This window comes from Equus quagga, chromosome 8 (assembly GCF_021613505.1).
Source record: "Equus quagga isolate Etosha38 chromosome 8, UCLA_HA_Equagga_1.0, whole genome shotgun sequence".
Lineage (NCBI taxonomy): Eukaryota > Metazoa > Chordata > Mammalia > Perissodactyla > Equidae > Equus > Equus quagga.
In genome coordinates this window covers 86,814,230-86,835,799 of record NC_060274.1, presented here as the reverse complement: position 1 = coordinate 86,835,799, position 21,570 = coordinate 86,814,230, and the positions used below count along the sequence as shown (strand labels likewise).

The 21,570-nt window shown below is 38.9% G+C and overlaps 1 protein-coding gene across 9 annotated transcripts in view; it reads right to left on the bottom strand.

Annotated features, from left to right (window-relative positions):
- The window catches only part of ITPRID1 (ITPR interacting domain containing 1), a 114,929-nt gene that overhangs the window by 9,631 nt on the left and 83,728 nt on the right, over positions 1-21,570 (bottom strand). For all 9 annotated transcript variants that reach the window (XM_046670795.1, XM_046670798.1, XM_046670796.1 and 6 more), the window contains 2 exons: positions 3,533-3,615; positions 1,856-3,148 (listed from right to left, as the gene is read on the bottom strand). In XM_046670795.1, the coding sequence (XP_046526751.1) occupies positions 1,856-3,148; positions 3,533-3,615 (1,376 nt within the window). The remainder of the gene's footprint in view (positions 1-1,855; positions 3,149-3,532; positions 3,616-21,570) is intronic.

The following is a 21,570-nucleotide window of genomic DNA, read 5'->3' as shown; positions in this document are numbered from 1 at the left end:
AGCTATGTTTCCTCTCTAACATAGTGCATCTGCGTGAACTATATGGTCAAGTCAATGTTTATTCCCTTAGAGCTGAGTTTTTCAATCTTGACACTGTTGATATTTTGGGCCAGATAATTCTTTGTTGTGGGGGACTGTCCTGTGTATTGTAGGATGTTTAGCAGCATCCTTGACCTCTACCTGCTAAAGACAGTAGCATGTAGCATGTACCCCAGCTGTTGTGACAACCAAAAATGTCTGCAAACATTGCCAAATGTCACTGGGTAAGGGCAGGGGGAGGTGTATATACACTCGCCTTTATTCTTTTCCCTCATTGAAATTTTGGATAATATTATACCTAGAATTGATCTCAATGCCTCCTTTTACTAGTTCAATGCTCACTAATGACTGATTTTAAAATAGTCCAAATGCCTGGGAGTCTTGCAATTTGAAAAAATTGTAGTAAATTATTTTATCTTTCGTATAATCACTTTCTATGTTTATGTTACATTTATGTAGATTTCTATATGTTGAAGGACCATGTAGTAATTTGCCTTATCTTTCAAACAATCACTTTCTCATGTTAGTATCACACTTATACAGATTTAGATATTTTACAGCTGGACACGTCTTTGCCTGGACTGTATTGTCCAAGAATTTGGTGTCTGCTAAGTTTGAATTTGAATCTAGACTTACCACTCAGCAGGGGGGGAAGTTAGAAAAACTACTTAAACTCTCTCAATTCTAGTTTCCTCATCTGTAAAAGAGGGAGGACTTTGCATGTGTTAGAGACTCAATAAATATTTACGGCATGGATGGAAATGAGAGTTACTTGCCGGAACTTGCATAAATAAAGTGGTTAACATAGACACCCAATAAATATTTGTGGAATTAAAAGAATGAAAAGGTAACTCAGCAGGCACTAAACAGCAGGGACTCAGTATGTTGTAGCTGCCCTCCACTCTCCTTTGAACAGCTGTAGTCCTACCTTGTCTGTGCCACCTTTTTCTTTTTCTTTTTTCACTCTCTACACATGTAGTTTCGTGTGTGATACTCTTAGGTTTTTAATCAACAGCTAACCTTGACAGCCTAGATCATTTCTCACCTTGAGAATTGCTGAAGAGGGGGCACTGGAAGGACTCATTAAATGCTGGTTGATTTATCAGGGGCTGAACAGGGATGGGGGTCATTCAGTTCTCAGTAACCCCAATGTCCGCTTTTAAATGAGCTTAGCAAAGGTAGACCAGAAGTCCCTCTATTTGACATGGGAAGCTCTAGGTTCAAGACCTGAACAATAATAAAATAGTGACAAAAATTGATAATAAGTGTAACAACCATAGAGTTAGCTGTCTAGAGCATTCTATGTGCTGGACACTGTGCTGAGCATCTGAGTGCGCTGAGTGCCTTATAAGCTTTCTCTCATTTAATCCTAACACAATCCTGTGTCAGAGGCATGAATAATCTCCCTATTTTACAAAATAGGAACCAGGTTCAGAGAGATTAAATAGTTTGTGCAAGATTATACAGGTGAGTGAACTAAAGACAGAGAATTGCTCAGTTAGGCTGAACTGGAGATGAGGTACGGATGCGTTAATATTTATAATCTTACATCTGAATTTATTGTTCTATAGTCCTCTGTAAAGTGGGAATTAATAATAAAATTTACCTTCCTTACTTCACAAGGTGATTGGAAGCATCAAACAAATAGGAATTTGTAAGAATATCTGGAAGAATAAAGCACTCTATGACTCATGACTTGAAATGGAAAGACATGCCTCGAGAGAGCTTGCATCTGGAAAGGAAGGCTGAGCATTATCCCTGAGATGTCTGCTGTTGCTGAGTGTGCCTTCCCATCTTTGCAGAGGCAAATACTTACAGAACACAGCTCCCTCACTGTAGCGTCCTGAAGGACTTTCAAAGTCTTCATGAACTGGGCTTCCAGGTCACGAGAGCACGGGCAATGCCTGCAGGCTGAGGTGCCAGGCCTAGGGCTTTGCCTCTCTCGGTGGCAGTGGGGATGTTGATGATGGCAGAGGCAGCAGTGGGCAGGTACGGAGTGGCAGATGCCCACGGGGTAGATACCAGGGTAGCCTGTGTCTAGAGAGACAGATTTGGTGAAGGGCTGGGCCTTGTTGCTTGGAGCTGAGCAGCAATGCCAGGGCCTGGGCTCACATATACAAGTCTGAACGGAAACATCATTGAACTGTTTTGCCTCTGTCCCCAGTCCTGTGGTAACAGGGTCACACATAGTGCATTGTAAAGTTGTTTCTCTAGAATCAGTCCCCAAGGCCACAGCATTCTGAATAGCCGATGTCAGACAGGAAGACATCTGGATTGTCACGGACTTGGAGCTAACAGTGTTTGAGTCAGCATTTGGAGGAAGGTTTCCCGTCTCAGGTTCTGCCCTCAGTGGTATCTGACCCAGAGCACTACACTTTGGATTTGCCTGGGGGGTGTCTCTAGCCAGTTTATCTAGGTGGGGAATGGACTTTTCAGACGTTTGGATAAGGTCAACTGTATCGGGTGTGACTTCCTTGGGCTTGGGGACACGCTGTGGTGGACTTTCCTGTCTCAGTAAGGTGTTGTTGCTATCAAGACAGACTTTACTGCTCTCTACTCCTCTCGGGGCCTCAGAGTCAACGCAAAGGAACTTGTCTTGAACATGATCAATTCCAGGTGACCTTTGAGACTCGCCGTGGTGGCTTTGCACATACACTTCCCCAGCTCCCTCAGGCCTCAGAGACCTATCCTTGGCTTCCATGATGTGAGTCACCATAAACCCCACAGGGCAATCACATTTGGAGGTAACTGTGCCTCCAACGGCCTCATGTTCAGTTTGGGGTATGGGTGGCTGCTGCCTCAGGTGGCTGTCTTTCCTTGGGTATGCTCCCCCCGGGATGGTCTTGTCAAGGGCCATATCTTGTTTCAACAGCTCTGGTGGCCCCTCCATGGCCTCAAACTGAGACTCTTTCTCTGCCACAGATGTTGAGGCCTTTTCTTCCAAGGCACTCCAGTCTTGACTTGAAAAAGATGTGCTCAACATGCTCTTGGAATCAGACTCATCTGACTCTTGCTGGCAGTCCAGGTATGACACTAAGTGCTGGCTCTGATCCCTTGGCTTTCTACATTCATTCTCAGCAGGACTCTGGCTGCCTGGCAAGGAAGGCATCTGTGGGAGAAACCGGGATAAAGGCAAATGAGTCAGGAGGGGAGGGGAGGCACTAGGTTTAAGAAGTGTTCTGTTGTTTTCCTTCCATTGACTTAGGAGGCAGGAGACAAGGTTTAAAACTCGAGTTTCCTTCAGTTTACTGCTTTATCTGGGACCTTCTTTCTATGGGCTCAGCTTCCTTGTTTAGTAAAATCAAAAGAAAATAAAAAGGAAAGGAAGGCTGAGCTTCCTGGCACTTTGTCCAGCATGACTCCATCATCCCGCATCCCTTGGGTGCCTGTGGAGTGTGTCTTCTAAGCATCGGTTGCCCTTTCTAATTGTGGTGGGACACTTTAAACTTATCTTTCCTTCTGTTCGTATTTCAACCCGGAAGTGGCCCTTTACCTGCAGGGGCGGGGGTTCCAGTGGTTCCTCTAGGAACCCGCTGCTGTCAGAGTGGCAGCTGTTTACTCTGTTCACAGTGGCACCTGCGGAAAGAAAGAAAGAGGCCTGAGGTTAGTAAAGTGAAAACAGGCTGCCAACAGGTCAGGGATCAAACCCTCTATGTGCCTGACATATTGTAGCTCCTGAATAAACGCCCACTGCTTGGAAACAAAAATGAAAGAGGGAATTCCAAGGATTTGTTTTCTTAATTGTCAGAAGGTCTGTGTAAAAATTGCATCACTAATACAGGAGTAAAATGTGGAATGAAGGAAGAGGAACTAACATCTCTTAGAACTAAATAACAATATGATTGTGAGATGCACCTTTGTAAAGGGAAGAAAATCCAGAAGGAAATGCGTATGCCTTAAATGCCATACTAATAAAACAATAAAAATCCAAATTTATATATCTGTGTGTGTATACATATGTACACACATATACGTGTAAGATATATGTGTGTATATATATATATGTGTGTGTGTGTGTGTGTAAATGGACTGAAGGTTATGTCCTCGCTAAATTCCCTTGTTGAAATCTTAGTGCCCAAGGTGATGATGGTACCTTCGGGATCATACCTTTGGGAGGTGATGGAGCCTTTGGGAGGTGATTGTGTCATGAGAGCAGAGCCCTCAGAAATGGAAGTAGTGCCCTTATAAAAGAGACCCCAGAGAGCTCCCTTGCCCCTTCCACTGTGTGAGGACACAGAGAGAGGATGACCATCTATGATCCAGGAAGTGGGTTGAGCTTGCACTTCTAGCCTTCAGAACTGTGAGAAATAAATTTCTGTTATTTATAAGCCATCCAGTCTATGCTATTGTGTTACGGCAGCAGGAATGGACTAAGACTTTTTCTTCTTACTAAATTTTGGATAAGAGCCCTCTACTAGCTTCATTTGTGCTCTATTTATATGACTACAAGTCCGTGCTCATGATTTAGATGGTTGCTCCTGTCATAATGAGAGGCTGGAAGGGACAGAGAAAGAACAATGTTGAGTGTGAGCAGGTAACAACTCTGTAAACATGAGCATCTTGAAATCCTAATCTATCTGTGACTTACATAAATATTATGTTGTGTTAATGGGGGTAGGGGAAATAGGTGGCTACTAGAGGGTCAACCTGCTAGAAATTAAATTGTAGTATATTTTTCTCTTCTTTAATGAGAAACACTCCCAGCTACCCGACAATATAGACTAGGATAGGAAGTCTTCTGGGAGGAGTGTGGTTGGAGTGTAGCCTTCTTATAATACAAGAAGCAGAGAGAAGAGCCTTATTTGTCCTCAGAGAAAAGACTGGATATGGGTCTGAAGAGTGGGTTGAAAGGAGAAAGCTGACTGTTGGTGGACGTACCGCTTGGATATCTAGAACCTATGTGAAAAATAGGCAATCTGTCTTTCCTTGAAGAACTAGCTGCTGCAGAAGAGTTCAAAGGAAAAAATAAACAAACAATCCACCTTCTTCTTAGGTGTTTTAGATCCAACCTTCAAGGACAGCTCAAGAGGGGCAGCAGCACCTCATCTCCTTGTAGAACTGTCTTCCACCAGCCTTAACTGTGCATGTGTCTGAGCAAAGACAGCCAGTAGAGACATGGTTCCAGAGGTGGTCCACCCAGCTCAAATCCCAACTACCTCGCCCGGAGGTCAAAGTAAAGAAAATGAAGTTTAGCTTTGTAGAATTATAATTTATGAACTTGATATTCATTGTCAGCCTCAAATAAAATGAAAGCTTAAAAATCAGAGGATATAAGTTTTTAATAGCTGAATCCTAGACAGATGGAGGAAAGTTTTGAGGAAATAACATCTTTGACCTAGCTGTTACTTCTTGTCACATACTTAAGGGTGAAGTATGGAAAATACTTACTAGTCACAGACCTGAATAAGACTTCTGCTTCTGGCAAGCTGTAGTAGTAGGAACTAGATTTTTCCTCCCCCCTGAAAAACTAAAAAACTGAACAAAGTATGTAAAAAACTGATTTCAAGAAAGTGGACATCAGGTGTTTAAAGATAGCAGTCCCTGAGAGGCAGGAACAAATAATGTGAGCCCTTTGATTACCCAGCTTCCTTTCTTGAGAGAGTTTACAGGCCTTAGTGTAGGGAGGGTGAAGCCAGGCTGACTCCTTAAGTCAAGGAGACAGAACTAAGAGCTGGAAATGCTGAGCCAGCTAGAGTTCACAGGGGAGAGTAGAAAGAGAAGAGAGTTGCACAAAGACAGAATTCTAGAGGGTCCCTCTGAGTATTCGGCTGAGTACTGATCAGCTTATGCCTGTGAGAAAACACTAAAGACTGGAGAAAGAACCACTGGAAAAGACTAGAAGGCGCAGTAGCCAACACTCACTCAGGCCTGGAATAGTGCAGGTTGCCACCAGCCAGATTCCAAAACTTCCCAGTTCACAGAGCATTGGCAGGGTAGAGTACTCAGAAGGGTCTTGCCTCAGGAGTGAGGGATAATTAGCCCTAGAATGAGCATTGTTCCTGCCTAACAAATATTAAAAGCAAGATGTGAAAGGATCAAACTGTTTCCAAGTAACACAACCGTGTCCCAGACGTAAGCTCAAGAATATTTATAAGAATACAGTAATATCTAGCACCCACAAGGTAAAATCCACAATATCTGCATTAGAAATATCAAGCATGCAAAGAAGCAGGAAAATATGACTCACAGTGAGGAGAAAAATCAATCAATTGGAACCAATCTAAAACTGACACAGATGTTAGAATTAGCAAACAAGGACATTAAAACACTTATTATGACTACAGCCCATATGTTCAAGAAGCTAGAAGAAAGTTTAAATAGATTAAGGGGAGATTGCAAGATATTAAAAAATATCCATATTGAAATTCTAAAGATGAAAACTATGCCTCAAGTAAAATTTATACCGGATGGGATTAATAGCATTTTAGAGATTGCAAAAGAAAAGATTAGTGAAATTGAAGACATAGCCATAGAAACTATCTCAAATAAAAGATAGAGATGAACAAAAAAGAATTTAAGGGGCTGACCCAGTGGAGCAGCAGTTAAGTTTGCATGTTCCACTTCAACGGCCTGGGGATCACCAGTTTGGATCCCAGGCATGGACCTAGGCACCACTCATCAAGCCATGCTGTGGCAGGCGTCCCACATATAAAATAGAGGAAGATGGGCACAGATGTTAGCTCATGGCTAATCTTCCTCAAAAAAAAAAAAAATCAAAAGAGCATCACTGAGCAGTGGGGCAACTCTAAATAGCTGCGTATATAAGAAATTGGAATATTCCAAAGAAGAGGGGAGCATTGGAAAAAATATTTCAAAGAAAAGTTTGCTTCAAGAAGCTCAACAAACCCCCACCACAAGAAATATGAAGAAAACTATACAAAGGTACATCAAAATGAAATTACCCAACACCGATGATACAGAGAAAAATCTTAAAATCAGTCAGAGAAAAAAGACACATTACCCACAGAGATGATAAGGGTAAGGAAGACAGCAGAATTCCCATTAGAAATATTCTGAGCAAGAAGACATCTTTAGAAGCAGTAACGTCTTTAAAGTAATGAAAAAACAAACCTATGGGTAAGTTTTAAAGATTTTATAATCTAAATCTTTCTAAAAGATAATTGACTAAACAAAAATAATAACAATGTAGTGTGGGATTTCTAACAAAGACTTAGTAAAAAACAAAAACAAAAAGAACCTATTATAAAATTGAATGGTTTGTATGGAAGGAACTGCCTGTGAGATTTTCCTTTAATTAGGATACAAATTTTTTTTTTTTTTTTTTTTTTTTGTGAGGAAGATTTACCCAGGGGTAACATTCCTTTTCCATTTTCCTTTTTTTTTTTTTTTTTTTCGCTTGAGGAAGATTTGCCCTGAGCTAACATCTGTGCCAATCTTCCTCTACTTTGTATGTGGGATGCCTCCACAGCAAGGTTGTTGAGTGGAGCAGGTCCACACCCTGGATCCGAACCCGAGAACCTGGGCTGCCAAAGCGGAGCATGTGGAACTTTAAACACCTGGCCCTGGGGCCAGCTCCTGATGCACAATTTTTACACAGTCTTTAATCTGGGTAACAGAATGCTTGCTTACTTGTTGTCAAAGGAAATAGTGTATACTCCTCATATATTTATTATAGGAAATTTAGTTGTATAATATTTAAATTGTGTAATATTTACAGAATATTGTGTAACATTTAAAACTTCGTTGCTCTTGTTATAATCAACTCAGCCAACATTAGAACTCTTCAGATCCTTTTAGAGTTAGAAAAAAAATCACCTATTTTCCTCTGTATCTCAACTATGGGTACAAAATAAATGATAATTATGGCAGAAACCTCTCAAAAGCACAATGCAGAATTTCAAATATTTTTTTCAGTACTATGCAAAGGGGCTTAGCCCCTTTGGCTGAAGCCCCTAGAACACTGGTAACCCTATACAGTGGGCAGCCCATCCTCAAGAATTTTCCACACAAACCTCCTGCTCCAAGTTCCCTTTACATGCTTCAGGTCCCACCAGAGCCTGTTTCTACTCAGCCCCCAGAGCCGTCTGCAGTAGACAGAGCACATGGATAGGAAAGAGCAAGACAGGACTAACTTCCACCCTCACTCCCCATCCCAATACCATATAAACATTAGGGAACCCAAAGATACTCAACAGGAGGCCTGAACCTTGCTGAAGGATGGACAAAACAGACTCTGGAAGCTTTTGCTCTTTCTATATGTTTCAGTGCAAGATTTGCACCACAAGCTGTGAAGGACTCCTGGTCTATCATTGTTCTTTAAACTTTCCAGATAATCTCTAAGCAATTACTATTCTGGAATATAAACTGTCTATAAAATGGTTGCTATTCCTCTCCTTACAACTCTAAGATGAAATTCTATGTTAGAGCACTAGAACCAAATTGTATGTCAGAGCCCATTCGTCCATATGCTGGTTGGTCCATATCAATATGGTCCAAATGAAAATAAACCACCACACACATAAAAGGTCCCTAAAGGTATAAATAGTAACTTAATCTAAAAGGGGTCTATTTGTATTCGAGTTGTTACTTTTAGTTACCTGCACTTGTGTAAAACACAAAAAAATGAAAACAAAGAAAAATAACCTCTGAAACTCATTTAAGAGAATTTGTGAAACAACTGGATTTTGAGAGCCTCTCTGATGGTGAGATCAGATGGTGGAATTGGGCAGCATTCTCTCAGGAGTAAAGGCTTATTTATCCTGTGTGTCAGAAGTCAAACACTTGCAAGTGAACCACTTTGAGAGTCACCAAGCAAAATGTGGGCCCATTTACAGAGGTTTTATTTTCTTCAGGAGGCTAAAAATCTCTCCTGCCTATAAACCACTTTTTCAGCAACTAGATGATAAACATCTTGAAATTGGGTTTGCAAATTCTAAATATTCTCTTAGGGATGTAGGAATTAAATGATACGAGGACCAGAAATTGCCTAGCCCAGCATAGCTATGATAGATGATTAAAAAACAGACAAGTACAAATGTGCATTGTTTATCGTCACTCCCATGCCCTCATACCTAATATGTGATATGAGGGAGAGCTTGACCTAGAGGAAGACAAGATAGCATCTGGAAAGAGTAATGGAGGTAGTACCGGCACTGCCAGGCCAAGTCAACCCAGTTCCTGAAACTATCTAGGCCAAGACTAAGGGAACTTTAGAGCCTCATCACCTCCAATGGGATTTTCCCTAGGCACTTAATACGCCCAAGGAGCCATATCTCTTCCTTACTCCACTGGATTGGGGCCTTGACTTCCCACCTTACCCTTACCATCCTTTTCCCTTAGCTACATCTTAGCATGCAAACTCTCCACTACATGGTGGATCTTTTTCCAAACCACCACCAATCCCTACATGACTCTGTTGTGCCCCTTTAGACTGCTGGTTTCCCTACTCTGTCAATCCTATAGCTAGAGGGGGCTAACTGGTCTACAACGTACGTTACTGAGAACCAATTAGGCCTCATAACTGAGTCTTCTTGATAACTGGAGCCAGATCTACTGGGTTCAGATTCTGACTCTCCTACTTACTAGTTGGTGATCTTGGGCATGCGACTTATCCTCTCTGAGTCTGTTTCCTCGTGGGAAAAAGAATGAGTACGGTTATATGCTACTTGTGGGGTTGCAATGAAGATAATGTCCAATAATATATACATGAAGACTTTACACACTTGTAAAAGATGATACAATTATCTATACAATTTTTGTTGCAGAACATCATCTTAATATTGTTACCTATTAGAACTCCATCACTATTAATATCATTATTAAATATGATCAATGAGTATGATTAACAGACATTTGGTCCTATCCAAAACATCCATAAGACATTTGGTCTATGCCCAAAGGTTCTTGATATTTTCTCCTATCCAAAACATTTGTAAGCCATTTGGTCAAAAGACATTTGGTACAGAAGACATTTGGTCCATTAGACATTTGGTCCATGCCAAAATGTCCTTGACATTTGGTCTTGTCTCAAATGTCCATGAGCATATTTGGCCCATGCCAAATGGTTTTCAACAGGACCAAATATCAAGGACCTTTTGGCCCGGACCAAATGTCTCCATGAACGTTTTGGACAGAACCGAAGATGACCAGATCCTAAGGACCTTTGGCATGGACCAAATGTCTGATGGATGTTTTGGACAGGACCAAATGTCCTGCAAGAATGCGGATCACTATTAATATTTATCAGAAATTACCTTTTATAGCCCATGTCTGTCTTCACAGAGTTAGACGTTACCCTCCCAATTAGGTAGACCCCCCGTGGGCAGGACTTCTCCACTGTCTTATAGGTTTGAAACATTTCTGCCTGGAAGACAGATGCCTCAGGCATTTTGTCCTAACAATCGCCAGGTGGCAGCATTACACCAACCACAGCACAAAGGAGCCAGGGGCCTGCCAAGAGTCTCTGGAATGGCTAAAAACAGAAAAAGTCAACCTTCTCAAGGGCTGCTTTTCTGAGCCGGGTTGGTAATCAAAGTTTCTGAATCCTAAGTGGTAAGTTTTATGTAGTTAAAGTGGAAAGTTAAGTATGCAGTCGGAGTTCCTACAGGTTCAGGGAAAATAAAGGGCTGTGGAATTGAAACATAAATGAAGGGAGGGCAAAAAAGAAAAGGAGTCTTTAGGGGCATGATGTAAGCTAGAGTTGTATAGAGCAAAAGAAATGGTTCAACCTCAGACTGCTGGGATTTGCCATCTTCATTGATCTATTCTACTTTACCTATTTCTTTGCCAAGTTCTTCTCTCTTCTGTCCCCCAATGGTAGACAATGCTGTGACAGCCCTGTGGTGAAGTTGAGTCATAGGACTAAATTATCTTCGAAGTGGACTGAACATTACAGGTTATGCAAACTCAAACGCCTTTACGAGCTGGGTGGGTAGCATGGGCCTGTGAAGCAGCCAGGATTTAGACAATAGGGAGCAGTGTGGATTGTTTGGACTTGAGAGTGTGTGTTCCCCAAAGACATTTAAAAAAATTAATTTTAAATATTTGATAGAACAAACAAAACCGCTCTATGGGCCACAGTCAGTTCACAGGCCCTCAGGTTGGAAGTCAGGGTGATGCCACCTACCATCCAATGCAGAAATCCCTTCCAGAATATTCCTTATAGATGGCCATCTAGCTAGTGTTTATACACTTGTGGTGACAGAGATCTACTCCTATGTAGTCAGAATATCATACTGTTTAGAAAATGCTTCTTTATGTTGAGCCAAATCTCCTTAGCATTTTCCATTTGTTGGTCATAGTTCTGCTCTGTGGGGTAATAGAGAACATATCTATCCCCTTTTCCTCAAGACAACTCTCTGGGCCTCTCCAGGCCTTTTCTCCTCAGCTGAAATTTCCCCAGATCCTTTAAATCAGCCCTCACAGAGTAGGGTCTCCAGGCCACTTGTGTCTTGTACTTTTGAATAAGTTTTACTTAATGTTTGCTGTAACCCAGCACCCAGAGCCAGATTCAGTAGTTGACACATCCTCTGACCAGCATGGAACAGAGGAGGGCAGCTCTTTTCCTGCTTCTGGATATTTCACTTCTATACACACAGTTTAAGTTCGCATTAGTCCGGTCAGAAGTCATTCCCAGTGTTAGGTTACACTGACGGCAGTGTCTATTTTGACATCAAGAAACAGATGTTTTTAACCTAAATGAATGATTTAATTTGCATCCTTTGAAACTTGATCTAGCTAATTCGGGATCACAGTTCCATCCTGTCAAGGATAATTTTGAGCTTTGTTCTGAAATCTATTTGTATTGTCTATGGCTTTGAAACACATTCTTTCTGCGGGCCAAGTCACTGTGAATATTCTGAAGAGAACAGGCGAGTGAGGTAGACCCTAGGGGTGCTCTGCTGCAAACCTCCACTCTTTCCTTTAAGAAACGTTCACTGGGCCCCTGCGGGGTCCTACACTGTTCTAGAAACTCCATGGACAGCGTCAACAAAGGCACCTGCCCTCGCAGAACTTATATTTATCTTGACTTGGATCCTAGAACTGAAGAAAGCCTGGGAAACTTCATGACTGTGGCAGAGGTTCCTGAAGCCATTTGATTCTTCCTTCTGTATCAGAAGCCTTGGGCAGAGGAGTTTCTGTCCTATAGAGTTGTCTACATAATGATTTGATAACTTCCATTAGTGCCCTGCTGACATTTTGGTCTCAATCTCTTTCTTACAACCTGAGAAGTCTTCCTTTTTTTCTTTTTTTTACTGCTCCAGCTTTAGCAGTTTCTCCCTTGCTCTTTAGTCAGAATAACCCTTTTTCATCATAAAAACAAAAAGCAGCTGCTTCTCTAAAATTAACTTCTCTTTGGCTTAATACCATTAACGGGTTTTCCCCATTATAGATGTAATACATGGTGGTGAATAAAATTTGGAAAATGAAAAAATATAAAGAAGAAAATAAAAATCATATAAAATCTAACCAAACAGGAAAACTACTATATATTTCAATCCAGTACATTCTCTCTGTGCATATGTGTGTGTTTTTTAAACTAATAATCACAACACACACAATTTATATTCTGCTTCTTTTCACATAATATATTATGAATTTTTCTCCATCAAAAATTTCTTTGATTTGTTTGTGTGTGCACGTGTGTGTGTTTGTGAGCACATACATTTCCCTTTCAGATTTTTGTATCATGATTATGCTGCTGTGTAAAAAATAACTGGATAGGTTTTTCTCTTTTTTTCTATGCTCTCAAGTAGCTTGTAAAACTTAGGTAGTATTACTTTCTTAAACTTTTAAAAGAACTCAGCCTTACAACTACCAACCATGTATATTTTAAAAGATAAAATTCTTCAGCAACATTTAATTTCTTCAATAGTTACAGATATTTTAGGATTCCTACTTTTTGATTTAACAGTAATACTTTTTTTACACTTATTTTCTAGTCATCAGTAAAATAATTCATTTATTTTTATTCCATATTCTCTAAAAAGAGAAAAGACTATGTCTCTGCCTCTTATTATAGCTTTGGCCTTATTTCATAAATTTTTGTGTGTACTTCTTTTTTTGAGTTTCACTAATAGAAATATTGTAATTCTGTTTTCTTTTTGTTAGCATACTTTTTGTTATATTTTTGCTCATTCATTCTACTTTTAACTTTTCTTTGATTCTTTTAAATGTGGATAACATTTTAAAATAACTTTTGAGTCTTTTTCATTGTTAGATGCATTTATTCCATCTATAACTATTTTCATAAGATATGCATTTGGTTTTATTGTTTTTATTTTTACAACTGTGACTGATGTAATAAATATGTGGAATACTTGAAAGTCCTCCCCCTTGTTCTGAAAATAGGCATCACTAATAGTCCATGACAGTCTTTTCTGCTGAGCTGGGATTCAGCTTCAGAATATTTATCAGTTCAACATTACTAATGGCTAACACCAACCAATGAGAATTGGGACACAAGTTATAATCTATATTTGCTATCCTACTGTTACATTAATAAAGACCATAACTTCGCATTTAAGCAGAGGAACTGATTTTGAAATGCATCATAAATAGCTATCTCAGAGACTTAAATGAGGATTAAAGGAGATAATGTAAATACTTAGCATAGTGCCTGGCCTCAATATTTGGCAGAATTATTAATATAATTAATTTCTAATATTTATTCTTTCATCAAGTGGACTATATTTTCTTTGATTGCTTTTTTTTCTTCTGGTAATTCAGAAGGCATACAGTGTGTTTTAAAATGTAATTAGTGGTAACTTGAAAAATACAAACATATTTCAAACTGCAATTATCAACATCAAGAATTAAGCTATCTATTGACTCCCCAATTAATCAATATTGGTCAACAATTTTATTTCCTTGTACATTCTGCTTTCTATGATATGATCTAGGATTTTAGATCCAGAATGTTGTTGTTAAATTATTTTTTCCTGTTTCCTTTCTTTTAAGAATTTTCATGATATTTGTATCATGCCCATATAATTTACAATTCCTGAAACTTTGCCTTGCCTGTCCTCTTAAATAGAACTTCCTCATTCGCTAAGCTGGTGTACATCTTTGACATTTCTTTTTCAGAAAGAAAATATGAGTGCTCTACTTTCTGAGACTTTGCTTATCTGAATTGTTGCTTCACAAATATGTGACAAGCTGAAAGGGAAAAGAATTTTTGAGCTGCAAAATTTCCACTTTAAAATGATGCTGATGTGCACCCACTATCTTCTGGCATCTAATAAGAGGACGTTTGTTGAGAGGTAAGTGAGCATGAAAAACCATCTCTATTGGTCCCATGGTCTGACCGTTGTATTTTTAAATATGCAAGTCACATTGCTTCCTCTGACATCTTTTCAATACCATTTTCTTAAAAATTGTCATATCAACATACAACCTTAACAATTATTGAAAAGGACACTGTAGAATAACATATTCACAGGGAGTGACTTAGTGGTATCTCTCTCTGCTCCTTCCTCTCCTACAGGCTATGTTTCTACCCACAGGAGAAAAGAGGCCAGTGTGCCTAGAGCTAAGTGGCATGAAGTATCAGGGGTTTGGCCATTCAGAATCTTGGAATGAAACAAGTTTAATCCAATTAAATAGTTCTAAAACAGAACATTTATATGAATCTATAAAGATTGTATTGTTTCAATACACGTATCTTCCTTGTCCACATCGACACTTATTTATTAGATATTCCTGAGACAAAAAGAAAGGGCAGAGATCCAATTTTTAATAGCAAACCTGCATTCGTTGTCTTGGAAGAATGTAGTGACAAATTTTAATTTAGATCCAGCACTTATCTCATATTTAAAATAGAAGAATAGAAGTTTCCGGGGTGAAATGAACAATGATTCCACCACCATTTGAGACAATAGATGGATTGCAAATTTTGTAATACTAATTTCTTTGGAGCTTTTAATTTCTGTACTGATTTCTATAAGTTCTACAGACAAGGAGTCCAAGTGTTTTTTCTCTTGTGAAGCTGTCTGGGAGCAAACGTTATTTTTGCTTGACTATCCTTGCTTAACTAGTTAATTGGTAGGTTACGTCAAATGCTCAGAGAGTAGGAGGCAGTCGTCCTTTTACATGGCAGCCTACTTCATCAAAAGTAACACTCCAGGATGGAAAAGGAAAAAAAGAAAATTTGGAATCACCAAGCTGGAGAACTAATATTTTGGCAAAGAATCAGGCTTATGATTTTCCTCCAGCTGCATTCTAGGGGACAGCTGTGGGCCTCACGGCTGCGTGAGAGACAAAGGGGAACTCTCAGCGAAGCCAGGTGTTTGTTAGTTGTTCTCCACGTGCCCTTCCTTGCCTCCAGTGCCCCTACTCCAGTCATTCTCTGCTCTGTCTGCTCCAGGCTTTCGCTTGTGTTCAGTCAATGGGAGGCGCCAGTAGGAGAAGCAGATTGAAGGGCAGGAGAAAGAGCATGGAGTGTTTATTGACCACCACCTCCTTCTGGGTACCTTTTGAAAATGACTGCATTCCTTTAAGTTAAGAGCTCCTAGTGAGGCATTTTTCCTCTAAGGCTTCAACTTTTACCAGGCTCCAGTAACATGACTCTTCCCCTCTGTTTTTCAGACCTATTGGTGATCATGGCTTTCCACTCTTGCTAGCCTTCGGGTGCTTCCCCATCACTCATTCATTCCTTGAATCCAGCCAACTTCAGTAAATGGTCCCTTTTCAAAACTCTTTTCATTTCAACCCTTTGAATATGCTGTCTCTTTCCTGCCTGAGTGATATCCAGTATAATCAACCAGACAACTAAAAATGACCCGCCATGTTTAACCTAGTTTTCACATAGCATTGTATCTTGTCATTTTAATTCTGATTAATCTGTTTTTCAATATAAAGGAGGTTTGAGTTTTAGGGACTGCAACTCACTCAAACTTGGAGGAAAGATGGACAGAGGATGGAGGCATTGTCCTCCATATCTGTCATATTTAACCACTTTCATCACTTTGTCCTGTTCATGTTGATGATTCTCTAATGAGTATATTTTGTGCCACATTTTGGGTTTTCTTTGCACGACTAACGTTATTTTTTACTGCTTCCAAGTTATTTTAAATTCTGATAAAAGTTATTCAATATATAGGCTCATTCATTTGACAACAACCATTTACTGATTGGCTACTCTGTGCCAGGCACCGGATGGACAACAGGGAGACTCAAAAGCCACAGACGAGGCTTTGAGGAGCTAGGCTAGTGGACAAGTCACAGATTAAAGATAAAATAAATGGTAAAGAAAAGTACTAAGACTGCCTTTTAATTTAATTTGATAGCAATGAAAAATACTCCAGAACATCTTCCCCAATATATGTGTTTTAGAAACAAATAATTCACAAGGTATGCCTCGTAAGCAATGAGATAACATAAAATAATCCTAAAACCAATGACTAGCCACTCTCTAGAAGAAAGCTCGCTATATGTATTTGTTCATTCCACAAATATGTATCTACTGAGAGCTTATTGTGTGTTAGGCAACGTGCTAGATTCAGGCGACACATGGTGAATAAGACAATGACTCTCTTCTCCAAAAGTTCACAGTCTCATGTCCTGAGAATGAACTTGGAGGATGTCAGTAGCCTTTACAAAGAGTAAAACTGCCTTGTAACACAAGTCTTTGGGCACATTTAAAACTAAGTCCCTTTATCTGGGGCTCCAGCAGCATTGTCTTCTCCTGGTTTCACAGACATGTGAAAACTGTTTGGATTCAAATGCTAAAAACTATTCAGAAGAGAAATCTTAAATACCTACTACAGGGGAAAAAATCAGATCAAGCTGTTGTATCCATCTTTGTGATATTCATGACAGCAAAGGGAAGTGTGATGGCAAAGGAAAAGGACAATCATGGATCTATGAATAGCAAAACACAAACAAAAGTATATTAGAACGGATTTCTACCTATTAGACCAGATTAGTGATGGCAATTTAAAATGTTATCAGTGGCAGTGGTCAGAACATAAGGTAATACACCCAAACTTACAGCGTGATCGTGGGCATAAGATGGCATATTTCAAGTTGACTTTTCAAAAGGAGTTATACGGTTGGCCTAATTTCAAACAAGCAATTTTAATATCTTTAGTCACACAAAATATACTCCATTGCTTTATGCGATGTTATGATTCTTTTTTCTGGACTTTGCTCTTACAAAAGGAAAACCAGAAGATGCATGCACAGTAACAGATTTTGAGGCTGAATTCTTTTTTCTTAGTAGAACATGTTTTTGCCAAGTTTACAACCCACTTGAACTTCTGTCTGTTCTTTGATTTTAGAATCAACTTGGGCCCCTTTTAACATTGGAAAAATCACAGATTTAGCATAGAAAAAGAAGTCTTCACAAAGTTTACTGAAATTTGTATAATCACCAAATATCCGTTAATAAGAAGGTTCTTCACCTTCTTATTGACATTCAGTGTAGCTAAATCTGAAAGTTAGTGTTTTAATTTTAGATGAGATCATTTTATTTTGATTAAACATTTATAACATAACTTTATAAAGGAAAATATTTTTTTTAACTGTTTAAAGAACATGCTTTTAAAAAAGTCTACTTGATCATTTGTGTCCTCAACATACATATATGTGAGTGTTTGCTATGTGCCAGGTACTGAGGTAAATTCTGGGGATTGAAGAGAAATCAGACATTAGTGATAACTTCAAAATGCTTTGTGTAGTGGAGTTACCTGCTTAAACTTAGCTTTATACATATAGTTTAAACGAAGAATAAGCTAGGAACATGTTACACAGAGAATTGGTTAATCATAAAATAACCAGAATTGGAGATTCAGAACTGAGAATCTCCAGAATGGGTCTGGATTTGTCACTAATTATCATTGGCACTTGGAGCAAATCACTAACCTCATGGGCCTTTCTTTCCTCATATGTAAAGCATGAGGGTTAGCGTAGAATGTAGTCATTAAGCCTTCCATTTTACAATGACAAGAATTTGATCACCTGAAAATAACCATAAACCCACTCCCACCCCTAAATATCTAACACAAGTATGCATACTGGCTCAACATGGTTCACCAAAGCCTATGGAGACATAGAAAGAAAACTTTGCCTGTATTTACAAAGAAAAGGAAGGGGGACTAAATCTATTTTAAAAAACTAATAAAATATTATGTCAATATATACAGAATAAAGGTAATATGAGTATATTTTAGAAATTTGAAGATGACAAAGATAAACACAGAATCAGGGAAGAGAGAAGAAAGGTATTTCCTCCCTCAGACATCCTATAAGGTGAGAGCAATCAGGTCTTAGAGAGTGAGTTCTGAAATGCTTTGTGTCACCCACGTCCTCATGATATGTGTGATAAGCTGTATTATCAATTTTGGCTTCTAACAGAATGCAATCTGCATCAGAAAAGCACATTTTATAATAAAGATGTATCCGTTAGGTTGTTTGCAGCATGGAACTTGGGCAGGACACGCCATTTGGAGGCAGAGAGATCTGGGTTTTTGTCCTGATGCCAGCACTTGCCAGCTGGATGAACTTGAGCAAGTTAGTTAACTTTTGAGTCTTGGCTTCCTCATTCACAAATTAGAAATAATTGTAGGTAACTCTTAATACTCAACTATAATTATGGCATTCTACATTGCAACCCAATTAAGGAAGGGAAATTTCTAAAATCTGCTTTTCACCCTCTTTGGTTCCTTTTTGCTTTCTTGGCTCAAGACTTTTCTAACATAATCTCTACATTTTCTAAGGAGAAGGGCCTCCTGGAGGCATTTGTCTTGGGATTGGGCTACGGATCAGCAAAGAAACATTCTGTACCTTCCATTTCTTGGTGAAAAGATTTGTGAAACTTAGATACCAACACCCAGATACCTCTAGCAGCGTTATGTAGCAGAAGAAATGGACATGAGAGGGATCCCCCAAAGAATAATGTAAACTGGCCCTCTTTGCATTTTCCCATGAACAGCCTTAATTCTTTGTTACGGGGTATTCGTCATATTGCGGGGGAGAGGGGCAGACTGGGTGGTGATTGAAGAGCTATACATACAGTAGAAAGGATCTTAATTTTGGAGAAATGGTTACACTTTTGATCTGGGTACAGACTTTACAGTCCTTGCTCCCTTAACACTAATGGGTACCAATAGGGCATAACATTACCTCAGAGTCTATGTAGATGGGCTTTTGTCTTCTCCAGGCTCCCTTAGGATCTCACAGAGGCCACAACTACCAGGAAATGTCTGAAGAGTGTGTACGACTTCTCTAACAAGAATAAATATGTGTGCTTCTGGAATTCTTTCCCTACTGTTTCCCTTGCTACAAATAGGACAGAGACTTTATTTTATTTTATTTTTTTTGCTGCAGTGATTTGCAGCGTTAGAAGTAAATTTAAGCACCTTTCTTAGGAAGAAGTAAAATATTCTCTTCTGAAATTAAAATATTTTGTCTCCATTCTCTCAATCAAATTTACTGAACTTGTTTTAGGTAGAGTAGTGGCCCCAAAGTGCTGTGGGAGCTGAAGGGGGGCACAAATATAAACCAGAAAATTACAAGAGAGAATGGGGTTTTTTTCCGTTAAAAGATGGGACATTGAGTTGTCTGGAAGGGAAGGAACTTGTCTAAAGAGCAACTGTTAATGGAGAAGACCAATCAGAATGTGTTTCCTCTGAAGTCTCTCTATCTGAACTCTGTGATTTCCACTTACAAGGAAGTTTTCTTCACAAAAAGCAAGATGGTTTTGATTTTATCCTGATACACATTTTCTGTTAATTAAACTGTTGGAGATATTTGGTTACTATTTCAATATCCCTCTTGCCTAACTTAGAAATGCTTTATACTGCATAGAGGTAGGATATCTTTGCCAATCTAAAACTTAAAGCTAATTTTATTATAGGTTATCAGTGAAATACTTGACATTGAGAAACTCCTTTACATTAATCACTCTCTCTGCAAAGGTCTATCACTTTTTAATTGTTGGTGTTATCTCCATTCTAATTAGAGCAGTGCTTCGAATCTACTGAGGTTATAGGATTAATCATAGGATCTTCCCTTCTCCAGGAGTTTCTTCCTGAAAGATGCCGATGTTTTAAAAATTGAATAAGTTGATAGACAAATCGTGCTGGGACAAGCACACCTACCCCTGATGTGCAGCCATCTCTGGGGTAGCTCCCTCCAGCTGTTTACCACCTCACAGTGGTGCCTAGGAGCAGTTGGTTAAAAAGGAAAGAAGAATGCCACTTGAAATATAAGCAACAGGGGGTTTGAGGAAGAGAAGATATAATTATCTAGATTGGAATATGACCAGGACAACCACACCATATATGCAAACCACCAAGATTAAAATCATCCCTTTTATAAATGGAGCACTCAGCTTTGGAAAGGCAAAAAGAAGGCAAGAGACTTTTGGGAGTCTGACAATTGTTTGAAAGACAAGCTAATGTTTTTATTCTGCCAACATATGCATTTTAGAAAACTTTTTGGTCTTGGGTTTTTTTGTCTCATTCACTTGTGCATAATCTTCATGCTGTTTCTTGCTTTGGGCACAGAGGAAATCAGAAAAAAAGCCATTGAAAACTATTCTTCCAGCTATCTGGGGAATCTACTGTGTGATTTAAGATACTCACTATTTTCAAAGCTAAAATAACAGAGAGAGCCTGTGGAATCAACGAGATGATGAAAAAGTTAGATCTTTGTTGGTGCACGGAAGGATGTGTTCAAAAGTGTATTCCTTCCTCCTCTTTGTGGTCCCACTCACTACTCCCTTATTGTTTTTCTTGAGAATGCTTCCTAATAAATCACTTTAACACGAACCTTTTCCCTAGGTCCATTTCTGGGGAACCCAATCTAAGACAAATGGTAAGGATGATTCATAACTGAACTCTAGAACTTACATGTTAAAAAATCTAATTATTAAAAGCAAAAGGCCCAAATATGTAAATATTCATCACTAGGCCCTGAAGGGCTAGCCATAAATATGATAAACGAAAAAAAAAGTAAATTAGTAAATTAACAATAATTTACATTTAAAAAATCAAGAAGAGCCACGATGAAACCATGACCAATTCAAGATAATGTTATTAATATATTGATAACAAGCCATAATTCTTGAAAATGACAAGAATTCCAACAATCCACATGTTTGTATGTATAGTAGGCATCTTGTAACATTATCAAAGCATGGTATAGCAGCCAGACCTCTTAAAAGAAAACTGAATTAGAATTCTCAGTAGCCTCTAACACTACTTGTATTAGTCCTTAATTAGTCACTTAGTATTACTAGTAGGAGTATTGATCATATCTGAAAATTAAAGTCTATACAATTACACATACTTTGCTCATAAGAATCAAAGAAAAGATTTCCAGTTTTTTAATCAATCAATTTCTCATTTTGCTTGAAAGAGTACTAAGGACAATACATTGATAATCACTGATCATGCCTTCATGTCTTTGAAGACATGAAATGACAGAAGAGAATTTGCAAATGACTTTCAAAATGAATCCATAGTAATAACAGTAGTACTAATAGCTACTATTTACTGCTCACCATTATTGTCATGATGTTTTGTACATATTGACTCTAATCCTTACAACTGCCAAGTTGGGTAGATT